Genomic DNA, 23474 nt, shown 5'->3' with positions numbered 1-23474 from the left:
AGGGAGGAGAGGGAGAGGATAGAGTATGCCTCTATTGATTGAGGGAGGAAGAAGGGATAACAAATCCATGTCTAAATCCACATATAATGTTGAGCTCACTATGTTTGTTAGGAAATAAGTGAAATTAAGGAAAGAGATGGACCATGGGACATGCTATTATTTTCAGTTGTTTGGCAGAGGGGAGAGGGACAGGAAAAGAAAAAGGATAGTACTACGAAAATAACGTGGATCTCTACCAATTTGGTTTCCCGAGAATGGACCAAAAGAAAAGAAATTACTTTCTAAAATATTAGTCGTATTAGATTCTGCCAAATTAATAGTAGAAAGTGACTCATTTCGGAATGATACATTCTTTTTCAATGGTTGCGTTTATCACTTCTTTTCCCTGCCATTAATTCCTTGACTCCGGAATCGTGCTGTAGTCTGCTATGCCTTTATCAACGCGTTTAAAATATATTTTAACACATTTATTTTATATTTCAATATCATTTTAACATAAAGAATAAATATATTAAAACATAATTTAATAATATTGAAATGAGATCTCAAGATTCTCAACCCACTTTTAAGCAGGGGTGCAACTTGGGTTGGTTAACTCGAACCCAACTCGAGCTCAGCTCGATTTTTCAAAGAATTGAATAATTATTTTTACAATTAAAGTTAGACTTGGACTGAAAATTTTCAACCCGAATTTAATTAGGGTTAGGTTTGGGTTGAAGTGCTAGCAACCCGAGCCAATCCGAACCCGAATTCTAATATTATTTTCATATATATTTTTACTTTTAAATACATTATATATGATATTTAAATTATGATTACTTCTTTTCTTTAAACTTTTTTTTTGTTAAATTTTAACTTATTGTATGTTAATATTTAGGAGAATTAATTTTTTTAAAATTTGTTTGTAATTTATTAAAAATTTACAAAAAAAATCTTTAAACTTCTTCTTATTTAAGAGTAATTTAATCTAAAACTAATTCAAGATCATATTAAATTTTCGAGATAAATATTAACTATATGAATAATCCGAATTTATCTAAAGTTTTAATCCAAAATCTAAGTCCGAGTTGCAAACCCGAATTTAAAATTAGAAGGACGGGTTAGGCTCGTGTTAAGTAGTTAAGATTGAAGATAGGGTTAGAGTTAGGGTTGAGTTTAGTATTTTATATGGTGGGTTAGATTCAAGTTATACTTTAAGTTCGCCCAACTCACCCGAGTTGCAACCTTACTTTTAAACCTTCGATCTTAGACGTTGGGACTAATCTATTTCATACGTTGAATTATATTTCAACACATAACATGGGTAGAAATTTAGAACAAATATATTGAAATCTAAAATTAATGCATTGAAAAATTTGCAACGTACGTAAGAATGTGTTATAGCAATGATTTGACACCAACTCCTTTCAATGAGTTAAAAATTTTCAATTTCAAGGCCACAATGACTGATTTTATTCACTCTTTTACCAGGTCCCTTCCCTCACAAGCACACTACTAAAGAACCTATCAGTGCATACGAAAGGATGGCATAGGATGCTGTACTATCTTGTCATTTAGACCAATTTGCTATAGCAGTGGTACCATGAACGAACTGAATTGTCCCTCTCAATGTCTACCTTGTAATTGCAACAAACTCCCATTATTTCACATGAACTTTACACTACTCCAAAGTTTGGAATCTTGAATATTAGACTTTGACAACAGAGTACTTATGGCCACTGAATGACCTCCAACCTTAAGTGTTGGTGCTAAAAGCCATCAGAAGTTGTGAAAGAAACTTGCGCTCAAAACATGCTCCTTGTGTCTCGAACTCCTAATATATATTTTGAGGTGGAGAGATCATATCGTTCGTGCTAAACTTTTTATTCAAAAATTGTAGGAAAACGATTCTATTTTATCATGATTCTAATTTCAAAAATTTTTGAAATATTATACTATGAATACTACAACACTTTATAAATGAAAAAAGAGTCCTAAAAGTAAGAGAATCTTAACACCAACCCGATTTGATACTGTCTCTAAAATTACGAAAAAATAAAGATAAGTTCCTAATAACTACGCTAATATACAATTTTTTTAAGATCTTAAATGGCTGTATTTGGCAAAAGAACATAATGTGATACAAGCCCTAAGTTCTTATCGGAATAAGTATTCTCTTCTTGTATAAAGTTGGAATCGAGAATATGACCTTTCAACTTTTCTCAGTGGACCACTTTTCTCATTATTGAGCTTGTTGTCGCGAAGTAATACTCTCATCATCCGTGACAATACCTATGACCTCTGTTTATTGACTATTAATTAAAAGACATATTAAATTATTCATTTGACTTTTTACACATCACTTACGAAAGCCTCTCTTCTTATTATCACTCCCTCTAATGTCCGCAGCATAATATTGGACTATTAGTATTACCAATCGAGTGAAAGTAGGTTTATTAAGAATTATGTCATAAAATTTTATGTAGGTTCACCAAATCACCAAACCATTTTGATTCAATGGGCTAAAATTGGTATAACAGGTTGAAATCTTACTATGTCTCATGATTTTAATGGATGAAATACATAGAATTTAATTCTGATTTTGGAGAATATAAACGAAGAAGTTAAACACTTCAAAATAATGCCAAAATTGACAAGATCTAATATAAATTTATACTTTTTTCAATTCATGTTATTCAAGCTTCGATTGTTTTGACATAAAATATATATATATTTTTAAATCTTTAACAGAAGTTTAAGTCTCAATCGGACAAAATATATAAAATAATTTTTAAAAAATTAATGAATAATTTTTTTCAATTAATTTTAATATTATTTTTCTTTGTACAGATTTTATGACAACCAAATACTAAAATATATATATATTTTTTACATTCAAATAAACAGCCAAATGTTTTCATGTTTAAGATTATTACTGTATTATTTTCCTCTTGAGTAAATTATAACATCACCCAAAGTAGAACAGAGGTACCATACCAACCACCATTAACTAGAATCAAACTCAAACAACTAACATTAGCAAATCAAAACCATCCCATTCCTTGCTTGATTAGTACAATTCTTACCATTCATTCGCTATTTCACTCTCACAAACGCTGACTGATTCAGAAAATATATAGAGAGAGACAGTTGGAGGAGCGAGAGAGAGAGGTGGTTGTGGTCCTCACACCCTTCTTCTCTCCATCCGACCTTTATATTTACATTTATCTGAGTATGTCTTGAGGTTCATTCATTTCTACCTAGACACTACAATTCTCTCCGTCTCTCTCACTCACTCACTCTCTCTCTCTCTTCCACCATCTTAGGAACCCATAATAATGGAACATCACAGGCGGTACGAGGCAAGGCCATATTCAGACTTGAAGAACAAGGCGGTGGATAAGAAGGTGGAGGAAGATGGAGATGATGGTGTGGAGGAAGAAGAGGGTGGTGGTGAATTGGGGTTCGAAATTGATGAAAAGAAGAAGAAAATAGTTTTTGTTGGTGGGTCTGGAAGGAGAGGGTCTGCCGCCGGCGGCGGTGGTGGTGGTGGTGGTGGTGGAGGAGGGGCGGCACTGCCGCGGTGTCAGGTAGAGAAGTGCGCCTCCGATCTGACCGATGCGAAGCGTTACCACCGCCGGCATAAGGTCTGCGAGGTTCACGCCAAAGCTCCGGCTGTCGTTGTCGGCGGCCTCCGGCAGCGGTTCTGTCAGCAATGCAGCAGGTACCCAAACCCTAATTTTTTCAATTTCAGTGTTTTGATTCAGTTTTTCACTTGAAGTAGGAGTGAATTTGAAGTTATTGTGTCTATGATTAAGCTTTGCTGTAAAGAAATTAATTTGATTCCATTTGTTACTTCAACCGGAAAACGCTACTATTTTCTACTCTTAGAAGGGAACATGTATGTAGTCCAGAAAATTGGGAGTTTCCTGCAAATTACTTTCGGTAGTTGTTATATACTACTAGATCTTGATTATGAGTAATGGATTTTCCTTATATTCTGTTTGTTTGCCAAGAAAATGCAAGGAAGTGAATGCTTTGAACTTCTTAGTAGTGGTGAAGAATGGAGTGGCAATGGAAAGATTAGATATTTTCTCTTTCCCCTTTTGTTCCGTCTTTTATAGGACAATTGCACAATTAAAGAGGCATTATGCACCAAATTCCTTGAAAAGGCATAAACTTCACTCAAAAAAGCAACTACTATTACCTAGCTGTGCAGTTTTGGAAGTAGAATTTTAGAGACTAGACGTAACTTTTGACGCTATTTTGGACAAAGTGATCGTAATCGTACTCAAATTAGCCAAAATAGCTCCTACTTAAATTATTCCACTGGGTAAATTTACTCTAGAACTTGAACCTTGTAGCCCTTGGTGGTTAAAGAAAAAAACAAAAAAAGGCATTGGATGAGTCATGACTTGCACTCCCTTTGCCTGTGTTTTCAACTGAAGTTGAAAAGCTGTCTCCTGAATTGAATTACTGTAATTGGCCATCTATTTTACTATTGTAACAAGGAAGTGTATTATTTTCTAAGCTCTAATCTCTATTCTAATTAATCCATTGGTGGTACAAATTTTCATTTCTTGAAAATTTCAGTATCAAGTACCATACCAATGCCTTGTGACTCTTAACAAAATTCAGGTTCCATGAGCTAGCTGAGTTCGATGACGCAAAGAAAAGTTGTCGCAAGCGTTTGGCCGGACACAATGAACGTCGCCGGAAAAACTTATCTGAGTCCCAAGGGGAGGGATCGAGCCGCAGAGGTCTGGATCAATGCTGGCAGACTGATGAAAGAGGTAGAGCTCAGATAACGCTCCCAGGAAATCCCTCTATTAAACATTTCCACATCCGTTGAAACCTCCATGCTTACTCTCTTCTGTCATTCCACGGCATGCCAATGCTCATGCCCATGCCCATGCCCTGTTTATAATATCCTATTCCGTCTATTTATGTTAAAAACAAGTACAGAATTCCCGTCACTGTAAGCACCATCCCTGCTACATGTTTATCTCCTAATTGTGATAGCTTGTGTAGACTACTGTATCCACATTAGGCCTTCCAAGTTTCGTGTTCTTCGATATTGTTGTTCTATGTCTATGTTGTTGTCCGCCAGCCGGTGTTGAATTAGCCCCAGCACGGATTGATATGTGACTTTCAGGAGCTGCCCACAATGGTATAACCTTTGAGTTATACTCCTCTTAGCTTCTTATGATTGGATGAGTCTCAAGTTGCTCTTAGTTTTATGGTTGCTGCATTCGAAAACAGAGTTATTGTGCAGCTGGATTAATAAATAAATTCTATCAGTTTGCCACAACTGCTTTGGCGCGTTAAGAATGGATATAGTTTTTAATAAGTTTAGTTTTTTTTTTTAATAATGAGTTTTTTTTTTTATATATATCTTTTGTCATATTCTTTTTATTTCTGTTTTTGCATCTTCATTATTAAATTATTTAGTTGTGATCTAACTGTATTTAGCGTGTGGGCCATCATCTGATTCGCGAAGAGGTGGTGTTATTTGTTTGGACTAATGTCTTGGCCAATCACTATTAGACACGTAAGTAATTGTGTCAAAAATGTGTAAGCCTTAGCTTACATGTTCGGATTAGACACTTAAGTGATTGCAACTAATGTCCTGGACCAATCACTATTAGACACATAAATAATTGTGTCAAAAATGTGTAAGCCTCCGCTTACATGTTTTGATTAGACACTAAAGTTATTGTGTCAAAAATGTGTAAGTCTTTGCTTGTGTTTAAAGATGATTGGTCGGCATCTGAAATTTTCTCAGAGATTAAGGCACCCTTTAAAGAGGTAAATGTCATATCACTTGGACTAAGAGCCCTTTATGTTTACTTTCAAAAGAGAGCTCCTAAAACGTGTCTATACTTTTGTGCTGCAGATATTACAGAAAGAAATTTATCATTTATCTTATTTTCTATTTGGAGTCCGTGAAAAATTAAGGGTCATGAAATACGAGGAAAATTTGATGATAGAATTTTTTTTTTTTTTTTTTTTTTTTTAACAAAATTTTCTCGGCATTCCACTTCCCTTTGTCCCTCTCTTTTCTTTCTCCTTTTCCTTTACTTCACTAAGTCCACAATCCAAATTAGAATAGAAAGATCCAGAATAGCAAACCGTTCATAACTAATTTAAATAAAGCAACACAAAAGGCCTGTTATGGCATAATATCAACATTGACATACGTCTACAACACAAGGATAAGCAAACATCGGCTTAAAATGTTCTTCCTTCAACAAGGGGAAAGAGGAAATCAGACACAGATTAGTGAAACCTCACTACTATGCAGGAAATATCATCTGTGCTGTTCCTGGCAAGTGCCTCTTCATTAAGGTGCTTCGCCGCTGATCGAGCATCCTTTACGTTCTTGATACAATCCACTGCCTCTTGATTCGACAAAACCTAATTTCAGATTGGAAAATGCAATTCAGTTCACCATGACTACATTACAGAGTAAAAGAAGAATAGAGCAAAATAACAACATAAATAACAAAATCTAGTTTTGAATCTAGTTTTGGTCACATGAAACACACATGTTATTGCTTAATTCTTCTTTATCTAATTTCCATCATCTACTGATCATATCACTATAGTCCAAGCTACTCCTGCCATGCATGCTTCTGATATATAGCTGCAGTAATCCAAAAAGGGATCGAATAGTTCCCAATATATGTACTTCTCTTGCAGCCTCTAAAAAACGTACTTAGACTACTCCAGCCCCCCTCTAATGTCCAAACAGTCATTTCAGAGGAGGCTCATGGCCAATTAGCAAGTGACATTACGTAGTAGCAAAACTACCTTTAATTATTTTACTTGTCCAAGCAAACTACGAGTTTACACACAGAAGCAAACCCATTCTTAAATTCAGTTGCATTGCATCACAACTTCTTTTCTCCATTTACATGCAAAACCTAGTTCCAAAACAATGTGTGTGTGTGTGAGAGAGAGAGAGAGAGAGAACCAACCTTCCATATGCCGTCACTAGCCAAGATAATGAACTCCACATCATCATCTATAAGCTCACTGGACACATCTGGTTCTGAGCTAAGGTGTTCCTTTAAGCTCTTGTCACCAAATGCTCTTGCGACAGCCAACTGCCCATCAACACGTGGAACATCACCTGAATTTAACATATGATGCAGCCTTGACATTAGTGCTCTAATTTTAAAGGTTGTGGGTGGGGAGAGGATGAGTTGGGGGAATTCGCTGTGGGTTGGAAGCCCACTTGGAATTATGAGGCAATCCAGCTTTTACAAAGAAGTTAAAATTGACAACAAAAGGGCAAAACAACATGAACAAACGATTTCTAATACTCAAAAGGACTGTTAAACAATTTGAAAATTAATATACTTCATCATCATCATCATTGCTTTTATCCCATGTGGAAGAAAATTAATATACTTGATTAAACAATTTGAAAATCTGAGCAGTTCCATTTTAAATGGGATGTGAACAAATGTAATAACAGAGCGAAAATGCCCTCAGATAAATTTGAGTCTATAATTTCAAGATTAGTTTGTATTTCAGACATGTATGTACCTGGAAAGTTTGATACAAAACCACCTCTGTTCTCAATATTCTTTCGTTCCTTGCTAGGCTCATGATCAACTGACAGTTGTTTGGCCACCCCATTCTTGCAGATAACAGCCCGGGAGTCCCCAACATTAGCTACTACCAGCTTTTGACAATCGATTAATATTGCCGTAACTGCAGTTGAACCTCCTTTACCCAATTCAACTGCCTTATCCAAAATATTTGTATCAGTTAAACGATATGCCTTCCTGATTGCATGCTCCGTCTCATTCCAGAAGTCAGGCTACTTGCAACAAGAGAAAAGATGGTGAAATATTTCTATCATCCTTTGATTACCCATTATTAAATATTTAGCAAACAAGGACACAAGGATCAAGTACAATAAGTATTTAATTCTACATCCAGGTCAAAAAACTTGTATCAAGTTCAACTTCTGTTCTGAAAGCACAAGCAGTAGGTTTACTTTGGAAGTCAAATACTACCAATAAATAAATATAAATGAAAAAAAAAAAAAAAAAAAAAAAAAAAATTTAATAAAACATATGATAATCTGCACGAGCATGCACTACCTCTTTCAAAATATTCTCGAACAAGTGAGAGCTCAAATAATCAGGAACATCATGGCTCAGATGACCATCAAATATTGCAAATAAACCAAGCTCATGGTCCCCAACTTGCTTAAACTGTGCAACAACATAATCTTCCATGTCATGGTGTGATTTTCCCTTAACCAAGTGATAGCCATGGGTTATGTGCTTGTCAATCTTACTCTTCCCTTTTCCAGTGTCAGGTGCACATGAACTTAACCCAACTTTTTCCTGCAAAAAATTAAGCAAGCATGGCTCAACATTTACGCGGAGTAATGGCCTTTTATTTAATTTGTAAGACTAAACAAACCGATAGAAGAATGCTAAGAGATGCCCAATAAACATCCTCACTAGAGTGCCCTCATCTATAAGTCTACCATAATATAACCAGTCATGCATTCCTAGTGGAAAATGAATTTAAAATAAGAATGTTCTCTCTCTGTCATGCAAACTCAAGTAAAGGGGGAAAAAATTATGAGTTGCACTAAAAACTTGTAAAAATTATAATTTTAATTTGTCCAATAAAAATGTGAAAAATAATCTAAGGGAATTTTAAGCATTTCATACAGTACTTCAAATTCCCTAAGCTTAAACCTTGAACTAGTAGTATACTTCCATAGCACCAACTGTTATATCAAACAGCTATCTGTTTTACCATTTTGGCACAGAAATACCCAATTCACTCCACTCAAACAACTGGGCCCTGTCACTGGTTGAGCAAAGCATGGCATTTCATTTCAAAATACACAAGTTCAGTGCCAGATAAAGAGAACAACAACCTGTGCTAACCAACTACAACGTTCTATTACCTGGGGATGATAGGGAGGGGTAATACTAAATTGTAATGTACATACCCCGCAGTGATCACCAACTCTTAAACGTAGTTGTCTCCACAATTAACATTCTCCCACTTGGAGAGCATAGGTCAATAAAACCATATCACAACCATTCCATGATTATAGAACTAGCGGTTGTCATCTTTCTACACAGTTACTGAAAGTACGGTAGTTACATGGAATGACAACCGATCAATAAATCCTATTTCCAAAATGATATGTTTCTTATGACATAGTTAAGGACCTTATGCCTCTGTGCATCAAATAGATGCCTTCAATTTCTTAAACAAATACATCTATGCTTCAAACCAGAATCATTCATCTCACTTTCAAGATCTTCATGCTTTAAGAAAAAGTCTCTGATGCTTTAAACCAATATACAAACATAAAAACAAAGCATTATCTAAGCACGTTTTAACTAGATAAACTCATCAATCAAATGTACTTTAGACTATTAGGATAATTGATTAGCTGCTATTGTAGATTGAACCTTTGAACACAAAGGGAAGGAAGGGAAAATAAATAAATAAAAAGGAGGAGAAACAATCAATAGTTTATAAAAAATTTAGTCTTTTACTGTGATGGGAAATCATTTTGTTCCAACTACACATGCACAAATTCCTTGGTGGTGATAATAAAAATTGGAACCTTTTGCACCATATCCAGTGATTTATGTAATTATAGTCTCTTCAAGTATCATAACTTAATATATCAATGACCTTCATTAAGTCACATCTTAGCACCAGTTATTTTGACATTCATCAATAATTTACATTTCCTCAACTAACTTTCCCTACAAAACAACTATTTAGTGAAAGATAACGAACTTTTTGTGAAGACAAATTCCAAAGGATGCTAAAAACAAACAAAGAAAGACAAAATTACGATTACATGTGACAATATTCTTGTAATTGGACTTGTAAAACCTTAATTTTATTAAAAGGTTAATGTGGTCTCCCCGAGATGTAAAATTCATGAATTTTAGCCCAATGGGTTTCTCCTCATAGGTGGAATTCTAACCTAAGGGAGGATTGTGATCTCCAACAATCCCTAAATCAACAACTTATGACACTCACATTACAACATTCAAATTGTGATCAATTGCAAATTAAGTAGATACTATGGACACACAAACAAGGTACACAAATTGCAGATATTAGTGATCTAGATTATCAGGGTCTGAATCTTTATTTCAAAATAACACAGTAAATATACATGTGTGTGTAATATATACAGAGGTGAAATGGGGGAGATTAGTTATGTGATACCTTCATCTTGTGTAGGATTTCTTTACCAGTCATGGCTGAAACAGGGATTGTATTGTAATGTAGACCAGGTGGAAAAGGTCGATAGAGATGCAAACGAAAGCTGTAGAGAGAGAAAGAGAAGAATAGAGAGACAGGCGCGTATAGATATAGATGAAGACTCTCCTACAGTTGACACGCCCATTGCCTCTGTACGAGTCCGCGTTCCTTGCTTATCCATACGCGTTCGCGCCGGGACCAATTTTGTCGGCTTTTTATTTCCTATTATTGTAAAGTTCGCATAATCCTACCCCATTCCTCTCTTGTTATGCGTAAAGATAAAAAGGAATGCTTTAAAATTTCACCTAAAGTGATTTGAGAGATTTGATATTACCAAAAATATAATGTGTGGTGAGCACCACTAAGTTAAGATTTTCGCCCATAAAATAAACTCACAATTGAACGAGTATACTTTTTGATCATGACATGGATTCCACGGCATTCCCATAAATGAGTCCCAACCACCTCATAGAGAGAAATATAAGAAATGAATTAAAAATATGTGGACTGATAATTCCACCTAGGCCAGTCAATCACTTATCCTGCGTGATAGTGAGTCCGTGAGCGATAAGACTGTCTCGAATAGTCCAACCACTCTTTGTGAGAGATTCAATTTCCCCGCACCAACCTAAGGGCCAGTGGCGTTTGCCTAGGGCTCCACCCAACAAGAAAGTTCTAAAATTTTAAAAGAAAATTATATAAATTTTAGAAAAGTGATCGGGTAGGGGGGCGATCTAGTATTATATAAAAATTTTAAAAAATTATAAATAATTATAATATAATTTTTTATATAAATATTGATCTTAGTAGGTGTGTAAATATACATATATATTGAAAATATATAATCCAAAAAAAAAAAAAAAAAAGTGCAACCAAAAAATATATATATGAAAAATTAATATAAGAAATAAAATCAAATTTTCTTTACTAAATGTTTCAAATTTCTAAAATTTTTTTTTTTTTTTTTTTTTTTGAATACTTTGATTCTAATTTGGCAAATATATATCATTATTAGCTTGATGAAAGATTTAAAAACTTTAATAAATAATTCTAACTAAACAAATCTCGCAAGTTTTAATATAACACAATTATTATGATTAAAATAGAGAAGTACTTTAATAATTTATATAATGAGTAGCTATGTATTTTTTTTATTTATAACTACAAATATTAACATCTATAATATTATTATTGTTGTTGGCATTCCTGCCATGTGCTCTCACAATACTATAGTTTTTCTTTTTTCCCATACTCCCAACACTTGTTGATAGAGATTTATATATAATTCTAAATAATTTTCTTGTAAACATTACATTTGGCTTCGTTTGGTTAGATGGAAATAGTAAGGAAAGAAAGTAAATAAAATTTTTTAAGGAGTTTTCTTAGCAGGAAAAGGAAAATTTTGGAGGAAGATCATTTTCCATAACCATTTAATTTTCCCATAAATTTGTTTTTCAAAAATCACAAGAAAATTTTGATTTATTGAGAAAGTTTTGTGAACTTACAATATTAATGCCCTTTCTTTTATGGAAAATTACATGTTATTTAACCTTAAAATAATAATTTTATAAAATTTTCTTGAAGTTTTTTGAAGTGCTAAACAAATTGACTTGAAAATTTAATTTTCCTTCACTTCACTTTCTTTCACTTTCACTTTCACTTAATGTTTGGGAAAAAAAGTTTATTTATTTTTTTAGACATGAGGGACATTGGTATAATTTTCTTCTTTTTCTCTCCTAAACTCATATAAGAATATTATACATATCTATATGCAAATGAAGTAACATTTTTTTTTTCTTTTGGTGTAGGATTTCAATAATAATGAACTTACATTTTTATTTCACAAGATTTAAGTTTTCAAAAGTATGGCTAAAAGATTCTAAGTTGATATTGTATGAGTTAAAAGTGAAATAAGTTAAATTTATTTTCACTCTTTATTCTTGGGCTGATAAATAAATGTTTTGAAAATATTTTGGAAGGGCCAAATTAGAATTTATTATAAATTTTTGATCATATATTAAGTTTATTTACAATATAAATATTTTGAGGACTACTAAAACAAATTAAAATTTTTTTGGGGGGGCCATGGCCACCCCTAGCCCTTACCAACTCTGCCCCTGCTATCTCAATAGCTTGAGCTTTTAGGCAAATAAGTAAGCGTGCATCCGTTACAGCTGATATCAGAGTCAGACCCAATTATTAATTCGGTGTCACTCCAAGCGCCCCGCCCGGAGGGCGTCCAGGTTTACAGCCCAAGTAGGCAGGTTGGTCCGAGCCGCAACGAGAGCGTTGCGAGTTTGAATGGGGGAGAATGTAGTAAGGGTCATTTGTCCCACATCAGATCCGGATGGAAAAATAATTGGGTATAAATGGGTGGATATTCAACACTACCCAACAACACCCACCCGTTACACCTAGCCATTAGGAAAATTCAAAAAATTTAAAATTTTTTTATACAAAATATATTATATCTATTTTTTAATATTATTAAGCACTAATCAACACAAAAAATTAATATTAGGTCCAAAGATTTATATCCTAAAATAACTGTTTTTATTTTATTTTATCTCCTCCTCATAAACGTTTTTTTTTTTATTAAACTCTAACCAATACACAAATTTAATATTGGGACCCAAAGATATATATCCTTAAATGACTTCTTACTTAATTTTTTTTTTTCTTCTCTATTCTCTTCTCTCTCCTCCTCATTCACGTTTTTTTATTAGACCCTGTTAATATACGTGCCACGACGTCTGCTTGAGTGGCACCATCTCTGAAAATAAGCACACCTGGCCAGTACTTATCTGGCGTGCTATATATATATATATACATATATATATATATATATATTAAATGGAATAAAAAATAAAAAATAAAAAATTGGTGGGACCCACAGCCCTTTTTAAGTGGTCATGAGACCATATCTTGGTCTCCATTTTTTTTCTTCTTTTCTTCCCCTCCTGCTGGTCTCTCTCTGCCCCCTCATTCTAGACTTTTCTTTTTTCTTTTAACTTTCAATCTTCAATTCTTGATTACTCCTTCAATACTTAATATTTTTTAGTGCCGTTTACGGCAAATTGAAGCTCACGGCGAGATCTACAAGTTGATCTGTGCAATTTCTTGTTTGGTGCACTTGGAAATTTCGAATTATAGGGCTTGGATTGGGCAAAATTTGGGGTTTTGCATCCTAAGAGGTAGGGGTATTCTAACCCATAAATTCTTTGATTTCAGTGAGTTATCTCCTTAAATTTGGCTCAAGCATAATTTTATTGTATTAATCTTGTTATAATCATGAGATGATTTATGTGTTGTATGTGCTTTATGTGTTAAGTGGTATGCTAAAATGAGTTGTTATGAAAATGTGAGTTTGGTTATTTAAGTTAATTGATACACTTGTTATGATGACATAATTGTTAAATTGAGAAATTAATGTGGAGTATTAAATTATTTTTGAAAGCATATAAGCATGATGTATATGAAATGGATTTATGTGTTTTGGAAAAATTATGTTGAATAGTATGTGTGAAAACTTTATTGTTGAATTGATGAGTTGAGACATGGAGCATTCTTGCATTCATTGGGAAGAGAAATGGGAAAAGTGTTTTCAAAACAAAGGAAATTAAATTTTGGGAAAATGTCTTTAAAAAAAAACGTTTGCGAAAATCCGGACGCTTAGGAAGCACCTAGTGGTTCGTGGTGTTAGTGTGATCTAGAAGGGGATTAGAAAGAGACTGTAGTGTGGTTGAGCTACCCAAACGACGCCATGGAGGTGCCATGTGGTTGGGGAAAAACTAGCCAACCCCTCCCTCGTGACACCTTAGAGGAACCTTTGTCTTGGTTCGGATCACACTAACGGTTTGGATGTTGAAATAGAAATGTTTCAGAAAAGGGGAGCGACATGAGCATGGTATTGCATTTCATTGGCATACATGGTGTATTTGTGACTTGGATGACATTTGTGTTTATATTAGATATTGTGGTTATGGTTTACATCCCCGGTATAGTATGATCCCATTCTCTTATTTTCTATTCTATACGTGGATTTACGAGGTCATAAGATGTGTGTCTTAGACACTTCCTACTGAGCTTATGCTCACCCCTTTATTATTAACATTTTTCAAGACATGGAAGGGAAGTGGCGGACGACGCTCCTTCAAAGGCTTTGATGGGTTAGGAGATCGTTTTGACATACTTTGTAACTATGATCTCATTTTATTACTATTATTTATTTATTTATTTATTATTGTTATTATTTTCTTATAAACCACGTATATTATGTATTGACATAGGAAAGGACGTCAGTACCCTTAGTTGACATCGGGTTCAGGTAAGGACTTGGTTAGCGATTCGGACCCTCGAGCTCAGGTCATTACAATCCTTGAGCTACTCGTCCTATAACTGAACTCACTGGCCGAGGAAGGGGTCACTACCCTTCCTCTTCTGTGGACGCGCCCCGCTCCAGTCGGATGGGCCCTTCTTCCCCTCTTTTCCGAGGTTGCTTCCTGCAGGCGTAACCTCAGGCATTTTTCTCTCGAGCTCCCTTTAACTGCAAGGACCTCGAGACACTGAGCTAGGATAGAGCCTGCGGGGCCGAGAAAGCGGAACCCCGAGGAAGGCTCTTTCCCTATCTTCAGTTGTGAGAATCTGAGTATCAGTGGTTAGGTGGCTGAGTTCTAAGGAATCGCCTCACTTTGAGGTTTACACAGGGGGGAGAGAATGTTTAGCACCCAATAGCTGAGCTCGAGTAATAAACCACATAATGCTCTAAATGTATATCTCACAGAATTACTATTGGATAAACAAAGAGCTGCCATCATAACCAAGGGTTCTTACCTAGGTAAAGCGACCATTAGATAAAGAGAAAGTTAGCTCTCATGACCAACGGTCCTTACCCAAATGAAGTAGCATAAATAGGGGTTAACCCTCACCATTTAAGGGGGTTGAAAATACATATACACCACCCTAACTATAACCATAAATGATGGTCTCCTAGGACTCGCGCTACCATGGGTGTTAAGCAAATCTGTCTTCTCTCTCTTAATCTCCTCTATGGAGAATCCCTTGTGCTAGCTTAGAGTTCCACTCAGTCTCTGATCTCAGCATCCCCGACAAACGTGGAATGATCTTCTCATCCTATTCACGAACTACCATCAACATTTTGGCGACTCTGCTGGGGAGGAGCATTCCATAAATGTCGAGCTTGCAAGAGATTGGCCCTTTATAGATATGGAATAAGTCTTCTATGACTGGTGATTTCATTCCTAACTCATTTTCTTATTGCTTGCTCTAGTTTCAAACTGACAAGCTCGTTTTTAAATTTTTATTTCATCTATACTGATATACCATGTTTTTGTCATTTCCATTTAACAATATGATATGCCTGCCATGAATCTTATACTCCTCTGGCTACCTGAAAACTCATTTTCTTCTTCTTCCTTATTTCTAATTGATTCCTCATGAGTCTCATGTGTGCCAGTTAAAAAAAAAAAAAAAAAAAATGTTGTTACAGTCCTCGACATAACCAAGTTTTGTTGTGATTGTGGTGCCTCGGATGTTTAAAGATCCTAATTCATTAAACTCGCTTCACCTGTAATGATAATAAACAAAGGTTTACCATTAACTTTTTCACATAAAGAATATGGACTATGGACCCCAACTTTAGCATCAATCAGATATGACTTTTCCTTTCTGAAAAATCTGGATAAATTTATTATATCTCTATTTTAATTATATTTATTTATTTACCTCTGGCTACATAACTTTCTATGTTCCCTTTTGTTTAGTTTATCATATTATTTTGTCTTTGTGTTGAAAAGGCTGACTAAACACCATGGGTTATGGAGTTTTAGATCCTGTGTTCTCGGCCATGCAGCTATGCTTTTTACGTTGTACATGTTTGGTGGTCATTTCCTGTAAAACTCACCTTTTTCTCTACTTTAATTGCAAAGTCCCATCAAGTCCATAAAAATAGTATTTTATTAGTTTATTGTTCCATAGCCCTGCCTAGTTAATGAACAACTTTTTTTTCCTTTACTATTTTTTGCAAGTGACTTGCTTGTTTTAAAAAAATAATGATAATAAAAAAAATGAACTTGTTTTTAATTTAAGCTTTTTCAATTCCTGCTACATTGTTAATACTAAATTGCTTCCTAGGCTGAATTTAATATTATATATATATATATATATATATATATATATATATATATATATATGAGTGTGCACACTGCACACATGTATATATAAAGATGGACCGGTTTCTATTTGACATGCAGTGTCACTTGTGTTTACCAACGAATCAGAGTATAGTCCTACACTAACAAGAAAACTAAATTTTTCTTATGTCATTTTTCTATCAAATCTTCTTTCTCCTCACTGTTCCTATGGCATTGTCAGTATTTGTCAACCATTTATTATTGATAAGTTATCACATCCTTATGTCTTGTCACTTCTTTTTACTATCAAGTGTGGAGACTCTATTCCCTATTCCATACTAAAGTGGGATTATATATTATATTGATGAATATATGTATACATATATATATATCTTCCTTTAATGCTTGAGCAATGCTTCGGTGGTCCTCTCTAGCTCTAGCGCTACTTCAAGGCTGCTGCTTGAGATCCACTTTGGGCCAGCACTAGCTTCCTTATGGTTTGAAACTTTGAGCACATGCTGACAAGTAAAATGAATAAATCAATATAATGATAGTGGTGATTTTTAGCACCTGTTTCTCACTCTTAAGTACCACTTATGCCCAAGCCTTCTTCGTGCTACGCTCTTCCCTATTCTCACTTAGGTCTTCGTGCAATCTCAATCCTTTTTTATTTATTTCAATCAAGAGAGCCTTCACTTTCAACAGCGTCTTCAAGCCCTGATCGAAGGCGCTCGGGAGAGCTAGACCTACGCTGTTTTTTTTGGCAATCCTCTATTCTCCATTACTCTACTTAATTCGTCGGTTCTGGGCTCGGGCGACGGGTACTACAAAGGCGAGCCCAAGTGCAAAACAGCGTCATGGCAGAGCAAGAGCACCCGCAAGCTCAGTTTTTGTAATACCCCTAGTTTTCAAAAGGATAAAATGAGAATTTAATTTTGATTTTTATTACATTTTTATTTAATTAAGTGACTTATGTGCTTACTTGCTTAATTGATTGGATTGTGTTTAATGAAATTTATTTTTAAATTGTTTTTATGTAATTATTTAACTTAAGTGGTTAATTGTATTTATTAATTTGTTTTACTTTAATTGTTTAATTGTGATTTAATTTAATGATTTGATTTATTTGTATTAAATGACGTGTATTATAGAATGCTTTATTATTAATGATGTTAGGGTTTTATGTTTTTGTAATCACGTTGGGTTATGAAGTAGTCGACATATAATTAGGCTGGAATTAGGATTAGGGTTTTACAGGAGCCTATATATATATAAGCTATATGTCTGCAAGGGTTCAAGGACCCTTTTTCCCGTAACACAGAGAAGGTTTAAGGGGAAAACATAGAAAGAGAAACAGAGTGGGTTTTGGGAGGCAAAACAGAGAATGTCTTGAGAGTTAAACAAATAGGCAAGGGATTTGTAAAGGGGAGTTACTCGTGGGTTGAACCAAGAAGCAACACAGGAAGAGAACAGTGGTCAGAGAAGGGGAAACAGTCTTGGGGTTGCCGGAACTCAGAAACGGTGGTTTAGGTTTCAAACCGAAACCTAAAGGCAAGTTTCATTCTATCTCCTTCTTGTAAACTCGTGTTCTGTGCATTCTTTATAGTCTCCAGGGATTAATTTAACTTTTAAAACTGATGGTTGATGTATGTTATACCGGACTGTAATTTGGTTTATGTTAAATAACTGAAATCAGTTTCTTACATAAACTGTGTTGATTATGATTTTAAACTGTTGTAAATTAATTCATAATGGAATTCGAGGTGTTTCTAGGACTATTTGGACTTTGATTAAACCCTAAAAACTTAAAAAAATCTGGAACAGAAGGTTGAAGTTTGCCGGTATCAAAGAAGACGAACAGAGGAAGCGGAGAGGGGTTCTCAGGGAGATAGCCGACTCCCTAATGGAGAGAACCGGCTCTCCATGAGGGAGATCCGGCTCCAAGGGTGCCAGAGCCGGCTCCCATGAAGGGGGAGCCAGCTCTCATGCCAAAATACCCCTACGGGGGTATTTTTGGTATTTTTCGCTACTTCAGGGGCTAAAGGGCAATTTTGAAATTTCATGGGGGTTCTTAAATGATGTACAGAATATGTTTAAGACCTAGGATTCATTGGTTCGGGCTATGGGAATAGACGACATAAATTTTAAAAGATTAATAAGCATGCTGTCAATGATGGGGAATGGTTAAATTGCTAAGTTGTGCTAGCAAATTAAAAATGGACCAGTATGAAAATTAATTTGGGATTCTATATATATGATGGATGTAACGTATTTGAGTCCCAGGAATGTTGGTTTATATAATGTTAATGGCTTCATGGAATTAAATAAAAATATGCATGTCGTCACAGGATATAGAAGTTTATTTGCTAATGGTTGTTTTAGCCAGTTAAACGGACTGCTAGGAAGGTATTTAGGATTGGAGTGTATGTGCTCAGTTTATACGTCTGAGTATCATTATAGCCTGTTTTGGATTCATAATGGACATTATTAAATTTATATAATAATTTGCATGATGTTAAGAATTGTGGAAGGTTTAAATTGCTAGTCTGGTTTAGTAAATTTAATGAACTAGTATGAAATGATTCATTTGGGATTTTGGGTATAATGTACTCAGTTAATACTTCTGATGATCATTATAACATGCTATGGATGTAAATTGATGAACTGTTATATTTTCTGTTTTGTCAATTGGATGGATATGCATGGTTTAAATTGTTTATCAATACTTTAGCAATTTCAACGGAAGTTCTATGACTATAATCATATATTGGATGCATGATAGGATCTTATCTATATCTGATTTCTATTGTGTTGGTTTCTGAATATACTTGATGTTCATTTGAGTGTGCATCATTTATGGATCATATGCATTATATGCACCGGTATGGGACGGTGGCATATGGAGGGATGGATTAGATCAAAACGTTAATTCCTACCCTTTCATACATACGGAATGGATTAACTAAAATAGTTAAATCCTACATGAATGCATGTCCTGTCAACTAAAACAGTTGAACGACATAATGGATGGTTGCTTTATTTTTCTGTATTATGAATGATATTATATATGTACTTATGGTGCTGTGATATGAGCTTGAGTCTCAGGATCATGGTTAGGGTGCGTATATCGTAAAGGTTGAGTAACTAGATATAGCTGATGTTCCCTGACCGGAGATGTACATAGCCACTGGAAAGTGTGGTTTACATGTTTCCTTCTATGCAGGCTGAACTACACTATAGGCTAGTGAGCATCCTATATTGTGTATCTATATATATATGGACTATTTTAGTTATTACCAAGCTATCTAGGATGTATCTGCGTATCGGGTTTATGTATGGATTGTAGTAGGATGGAACTTGTATGTGGGCCTGACCCACTCTTATTTTTCAGGGGTTCGCCAGTACCAAGCTTAGAGCTTGATCGTAATGATGCAAATATAGACACTCACTATTCCGACTACTTAGGATTTCATTTCTTATTTTAGTTTTGGAGTTTGGTTTTGTAATTATTGTTCATTTAGGATACTAAGGGTCCACTGGATAGATTCCCGAGTTATAAGGATTGGAAAATTAAATTAAATAAATTTATAATATTTTATTTGGAGGATTTTTTATATTTAGATTTCTGTTCAGCGTATTTTTTTATTTTAAATTCTTTTGTACTCTTGTTTGTTTACATATGAATTGTCTGATATCCCTCGGGTCTGTGCTCAGACTTGATCACCCGTGGCTCTAGAATCGAGGGGTATCACAGTTTTATAATCGCAGGCTCCACTGCCTCGCCGAACGTTTCGATACGGGTATTTCTTTCTTGTGTCGAGGCACTCCTCTACCCCAAGGGAGTGTGCAAAGTGTCTGCGTCACCCCATCCGGCATTTAGGACCACTGGAAGTCCCTAGAGGGGCTGTCCACGTTAAGCCAAACAGTCCATTATGGGACACCTCACACCGGCCCTACTTTCCAGTACTGAACCACCTAACCTTAAGACGTAGCCCGACCTTCGTCCCGCAGGAAAAACAGAACTATTCAAGCCTACGTTAATGATCACTCCTCAGTCGTTTGCTAGGGGATTGTAATGGGTCCTCTGAAAACTTGTCGCAGTATGTACGGCTCATGTTCTCTCGTCCTTCGAACCTCACCATTGCATGGGGTCGAGGGATACCCTCTCTTGTACCTCGCGGTAGGTCCTTCGAACCTCACCATTGCATGGGATCGAGGGATACCCTCTCTTGTATCTCGCAGTGGTCCCTTTGCTCGGACTTATTTTACTTCCTCGAACCAACCTGTTATGATATTCTGTTATCATATTCTATCTTTAGTTTTGAAATCCGAGGAGACCCATATTAATTCCTTTGTTAACTTCAAACCTTCTAACTTTTTTTGGTCTCAGTTATTGTTACGTGCATTGTGTATTTTATATTATAGATTATCACATTCAATGGCATGTCCACTTACCCTATTATTCTGTTGACTTTCCACTATAAATTACAGTCTGTCACGCTTTATCCTTTTATATCACTGACGTCTGTATCTTTTTGCATAAGGAACAGTTGACCCACTTTAATTCTACTATATTGGTTTACGTAATTAACATCAATTTTTCATTCCTTTGTTGTTCATGTACCTTATTACTTAGATATTGTTTCACAAACAACTTTATTTTTCATTTCACCACCAACACTACAAGTCAAAGGGCTTTAAACTGTTATCTATGCTCATATATATGTGTATATACATGTGTGTGTGTGTGTGTGTATATATATATATATATATATATAATAATAATAATAATAAAATATATTGTACAATCCTTGCTAACTGTCAAATTATATTTTCCTTTCACTATTTATACACGTGGCTTTACCTGTTTTCAATTTAAACTTTGTAATACCCCTAATTTTAAAAGGATAGTCCTGGCATTTATTTAATTGTTTAATATAGTGGCATTTATCTTTTATTTAATTGTTTAATTGCGTGTTATTCTATTAATTGGTTATTTTAATTGTGTGTTTCTTCCGTGATTATTTAAATTTGATTTTTGTTTTAATTAATTGATTAAATTGTTTTGTTTTCTATTATTAAATTTTTTTAAATTGAATTGTTAATGATATTATGTTTTTGTGCATTCACTGTTTTATTTTATTTTTGTAATGATAGTTTTAGGTTTTTACTTACGTATGTTTATAATGCCAGCACTCTAGACGTAGGTTTAGTATATGGGCCGACTAAGGTTTCTGTTAGGGCTTTGGCTCTAATTAAATAAGGATTAGGGTTTAGGGTTGTACGTCTATAAATATGGTGATTTCGTTGGTTAAGGGTTTTGGAGAAAAAACAAGTCTTGGTTCTGTAAGAGAAGTTGAGAGAACAGAGCATCGTAACGGTCTGTCAAGGAGAATAACAGAGAGGACCAAGGGAGGTTTTTGGTGGATTAGATCAGAACCAGAGGAGGCTAGAAGGTAGTCAGTGGTTGCCGGAAAGCTTAGAACAACGGCGACGAGGTTCTGTTTATAAAACTGTACAGGCAAGTTCTTATCTTCCTCCTTCCCTTTTGCTCGTGTTCTGTGCACCTAGATAGTCTCTAGGGTTTAACTAATTAGTAAATGAAACGCATGTGTTTAATGTATGCTTGTTGATGATTTGTTTGCATTGAATTCAACTCTGTTTACAGTTCGTGTATTGTTGCTCCCAATTCTGTTCATTAAAGCATATTAAAATCTGTTGAGATTTTAGTTACGATTCTTGCTTCTATCTTCTGTAAACAAACCCTGGGGATGTTAATGGGATGATATAAGACTCCTAAGATCAGTCTGTGAAGAGAAACAGAGAGGTTGGAATAGAATTATAGTTTCAGTTTTGTTCCTAACGCGGGTTAATTCGGTAGCAAATTTAATCTCTGTAATTGATTTTAATTGTTGTTATCAAGCCATTGGGATGCTACTGGGTATTAATATGACACCTAAGTTTGGTTTTAAAAACTAACAGAGTGTTAGGAATAAGCCGGAGAAGGTGCACAAGAGCTGAAACGACGCACCGGGGACGAAGGCTCTCAAAGGAGGTGAAAGCCGGCTCCATAGAAGTGGGAGCCGGCTCCCACAACAAAGTAGAGCCGGCTCTAAGAAGTCCTAAAGCCGGCTCTAGGCTGGAAAAAGAGCCTGCTCCAAATTTTGGAGCAGGCTCCCTTTTTATTTTTGATTTGTTTTCAGTTTTTTTTAATTTTCTACGTACTATGTTCACTGTTGGAGCATGGAGACTATTTGAGTGAATTTGGAACTTTATAGAGGGATTAAGGAATGCATTTTGAGTGTTATTAAGACCCTAAATTGAATAAAGTTTAATTCTAAATGGTCGGGATAAACAGTGTAAAAATTAAGGCACTTCCTATGTTGTTAACAAATGGAAGTTGAATTAATTGTTGAATTAAATTTCAGCAATTTGATGGAATATAATGTGTTTATAAAACTTATTTTAGAATGCATTCAAGTGCATGATAAGGTCATTTAATTATTAATTTTGATCTATGCATGCTTAGGAGGCTTGTTGCTGAATTATTAAATCGTTTTCTGCAACTATATGGTTAAATGCTTGGATTTAAATTGCTGAAGCTTTAAATATTTTTCTGCAATTATTTGGATGGTGGTTTTGGGTCTGTAAATTATTAAACTGTTATATATGTTGTAATTTACCTGGATATGGAGGATTGTATGTACCGGTATGAGACGGTGACATACTAGGGACGGTTTAGCTCAAAATGCATAAACCTAACCTAATGGATTAATGGAATGGATTGAAAGATATCGAATCATAATTGTGACTAAGTCAGATCAGCTGTAACCAAGTTGGATGACTTCCTGGATTAACGGATGGTAGTTAAGTCATATCAACTGAATAAGTTGAGTGACTAACTAGTTGGCTTATTGTATGACAGTTTAGTAAATAGTTGAACTGCTTACCCTGGATTTGGACGGACTTTATATATATGTTTATGGTACCACTAGTTGAGCTTGAGTCTCAAACTCGTTGGTTATGGTGCGTATATGCAGTGGATGCGTAGCTGGTTATAATAGGTTG

General features: G+C 34.9%; 2 protein-coding genes across 2 annotated transcripts; one reads left to right on the top strand and one right to left on the bottom strand.

Annotated features, from left to right (window-relative positions):
* The first annotated feature begins 3042 nt into the window (after positions 1 to 3042).
* On the top strand, positions 3043 to 5290 carry LOC132307686 (squamosa promoter-binding-like protein 4). Its single transcript, XM_059805512.1, has 2 exons — positions 3043 to 3703; positions 4618 to 5290. The coding sequence occupies exons 1-2, from the start codon at positions 3318 to 3320 to the stop codon at positions 4829 to 4831; spliced, it is 600 nt and encodes a 199-aa protein (XP_059661495.1). The 5' UTR covers positions 3043 to 3317; the 3' UTR covers positions 4832 to 5290.
* Positions 5291 to 6094: 804 nt separating this feature from the next.
* Positions 6095 to 10401, bottom strand: LOC132307685 (probable protein phosphatase 2C 39). The gene is made up of 5 exons (XM_059805511.1): positions 10219 to 10401; positions 8097 to 8345; positions 7534 to 7810; positions 6960 to 7114; positions 6095 to 6396 (listed from the first exon to the last, which is right to left on the bottom strand). The coding sequence occupies exons 1-5, from the start codon at positions 10249 to 10251 to the stop codon at positions 6259 to 6261; spliced, it is 852 nt and encodes a 283-aa protein (XP_059661494.1). The 5' UTR covers positions 10252 to 10401; the 3' UTR covers positions 6095 to 6258.
* Between the last annotated feature and the right edge of the window lie 13073 nt (positions 10402 to 23474).

This window comes from Cornus florida, unplaced genomic scaffold (genome assembly GCF_030987335.1).
Source record: "Cornus florida cultivar Cherokee Brave unplaced genomic scaffold, ASM3098733v1 CherokeeBrave_3.0.0_Hap2_Chr05, whole genome shotgun sequence".
Lineage (NCBI taxonomy): Eukaryota > Viridiplantae > Streptophyta > Magnoliopsida > Cornales > Cornaceae > Cornus > Cornus florida.
This window is presented reverse-complemented; position numbering and strand designations above follow the sequence as displayed.

Bases quoted from the DNA above. Each gene is read 5' to 3' on its own strand.
- LOC132307686 (XM_059805512.1), top strand. From the start codon at position 3,318: ATGGAACATCACAGGCGGTACGAGGCAAGGCCATATTCAGACTTGAAG. The intron at 3,704-4,617 runs GTACCCAAACCC...AACAAAATTCAG, and splicing joins TTCTGTCAGCAATGCAGCAG to GTTCCATGAGCTAGCTGAGT.
- LOC132307685 (XM_059805511.1), bottom strand. From the start codon at position 10,251: ATGACTGGTAAAGAAATCCTACACAAGATGAAG. The intron at 7,811-8,096 runs GTAGTGCATGCT...TGTTGCAAGTAG, and splicing joins TCGAGAATATTTTGAAAGAG to CCTGACTTCTGGAATGAGAC. The intron at 7,115-7,533 runs GTACATACATGT...TGTTAAATTCAG, and splicing joins TTTTGTATCAAACTTTCCAG to GTGATGTTCCACGTGTTGAT.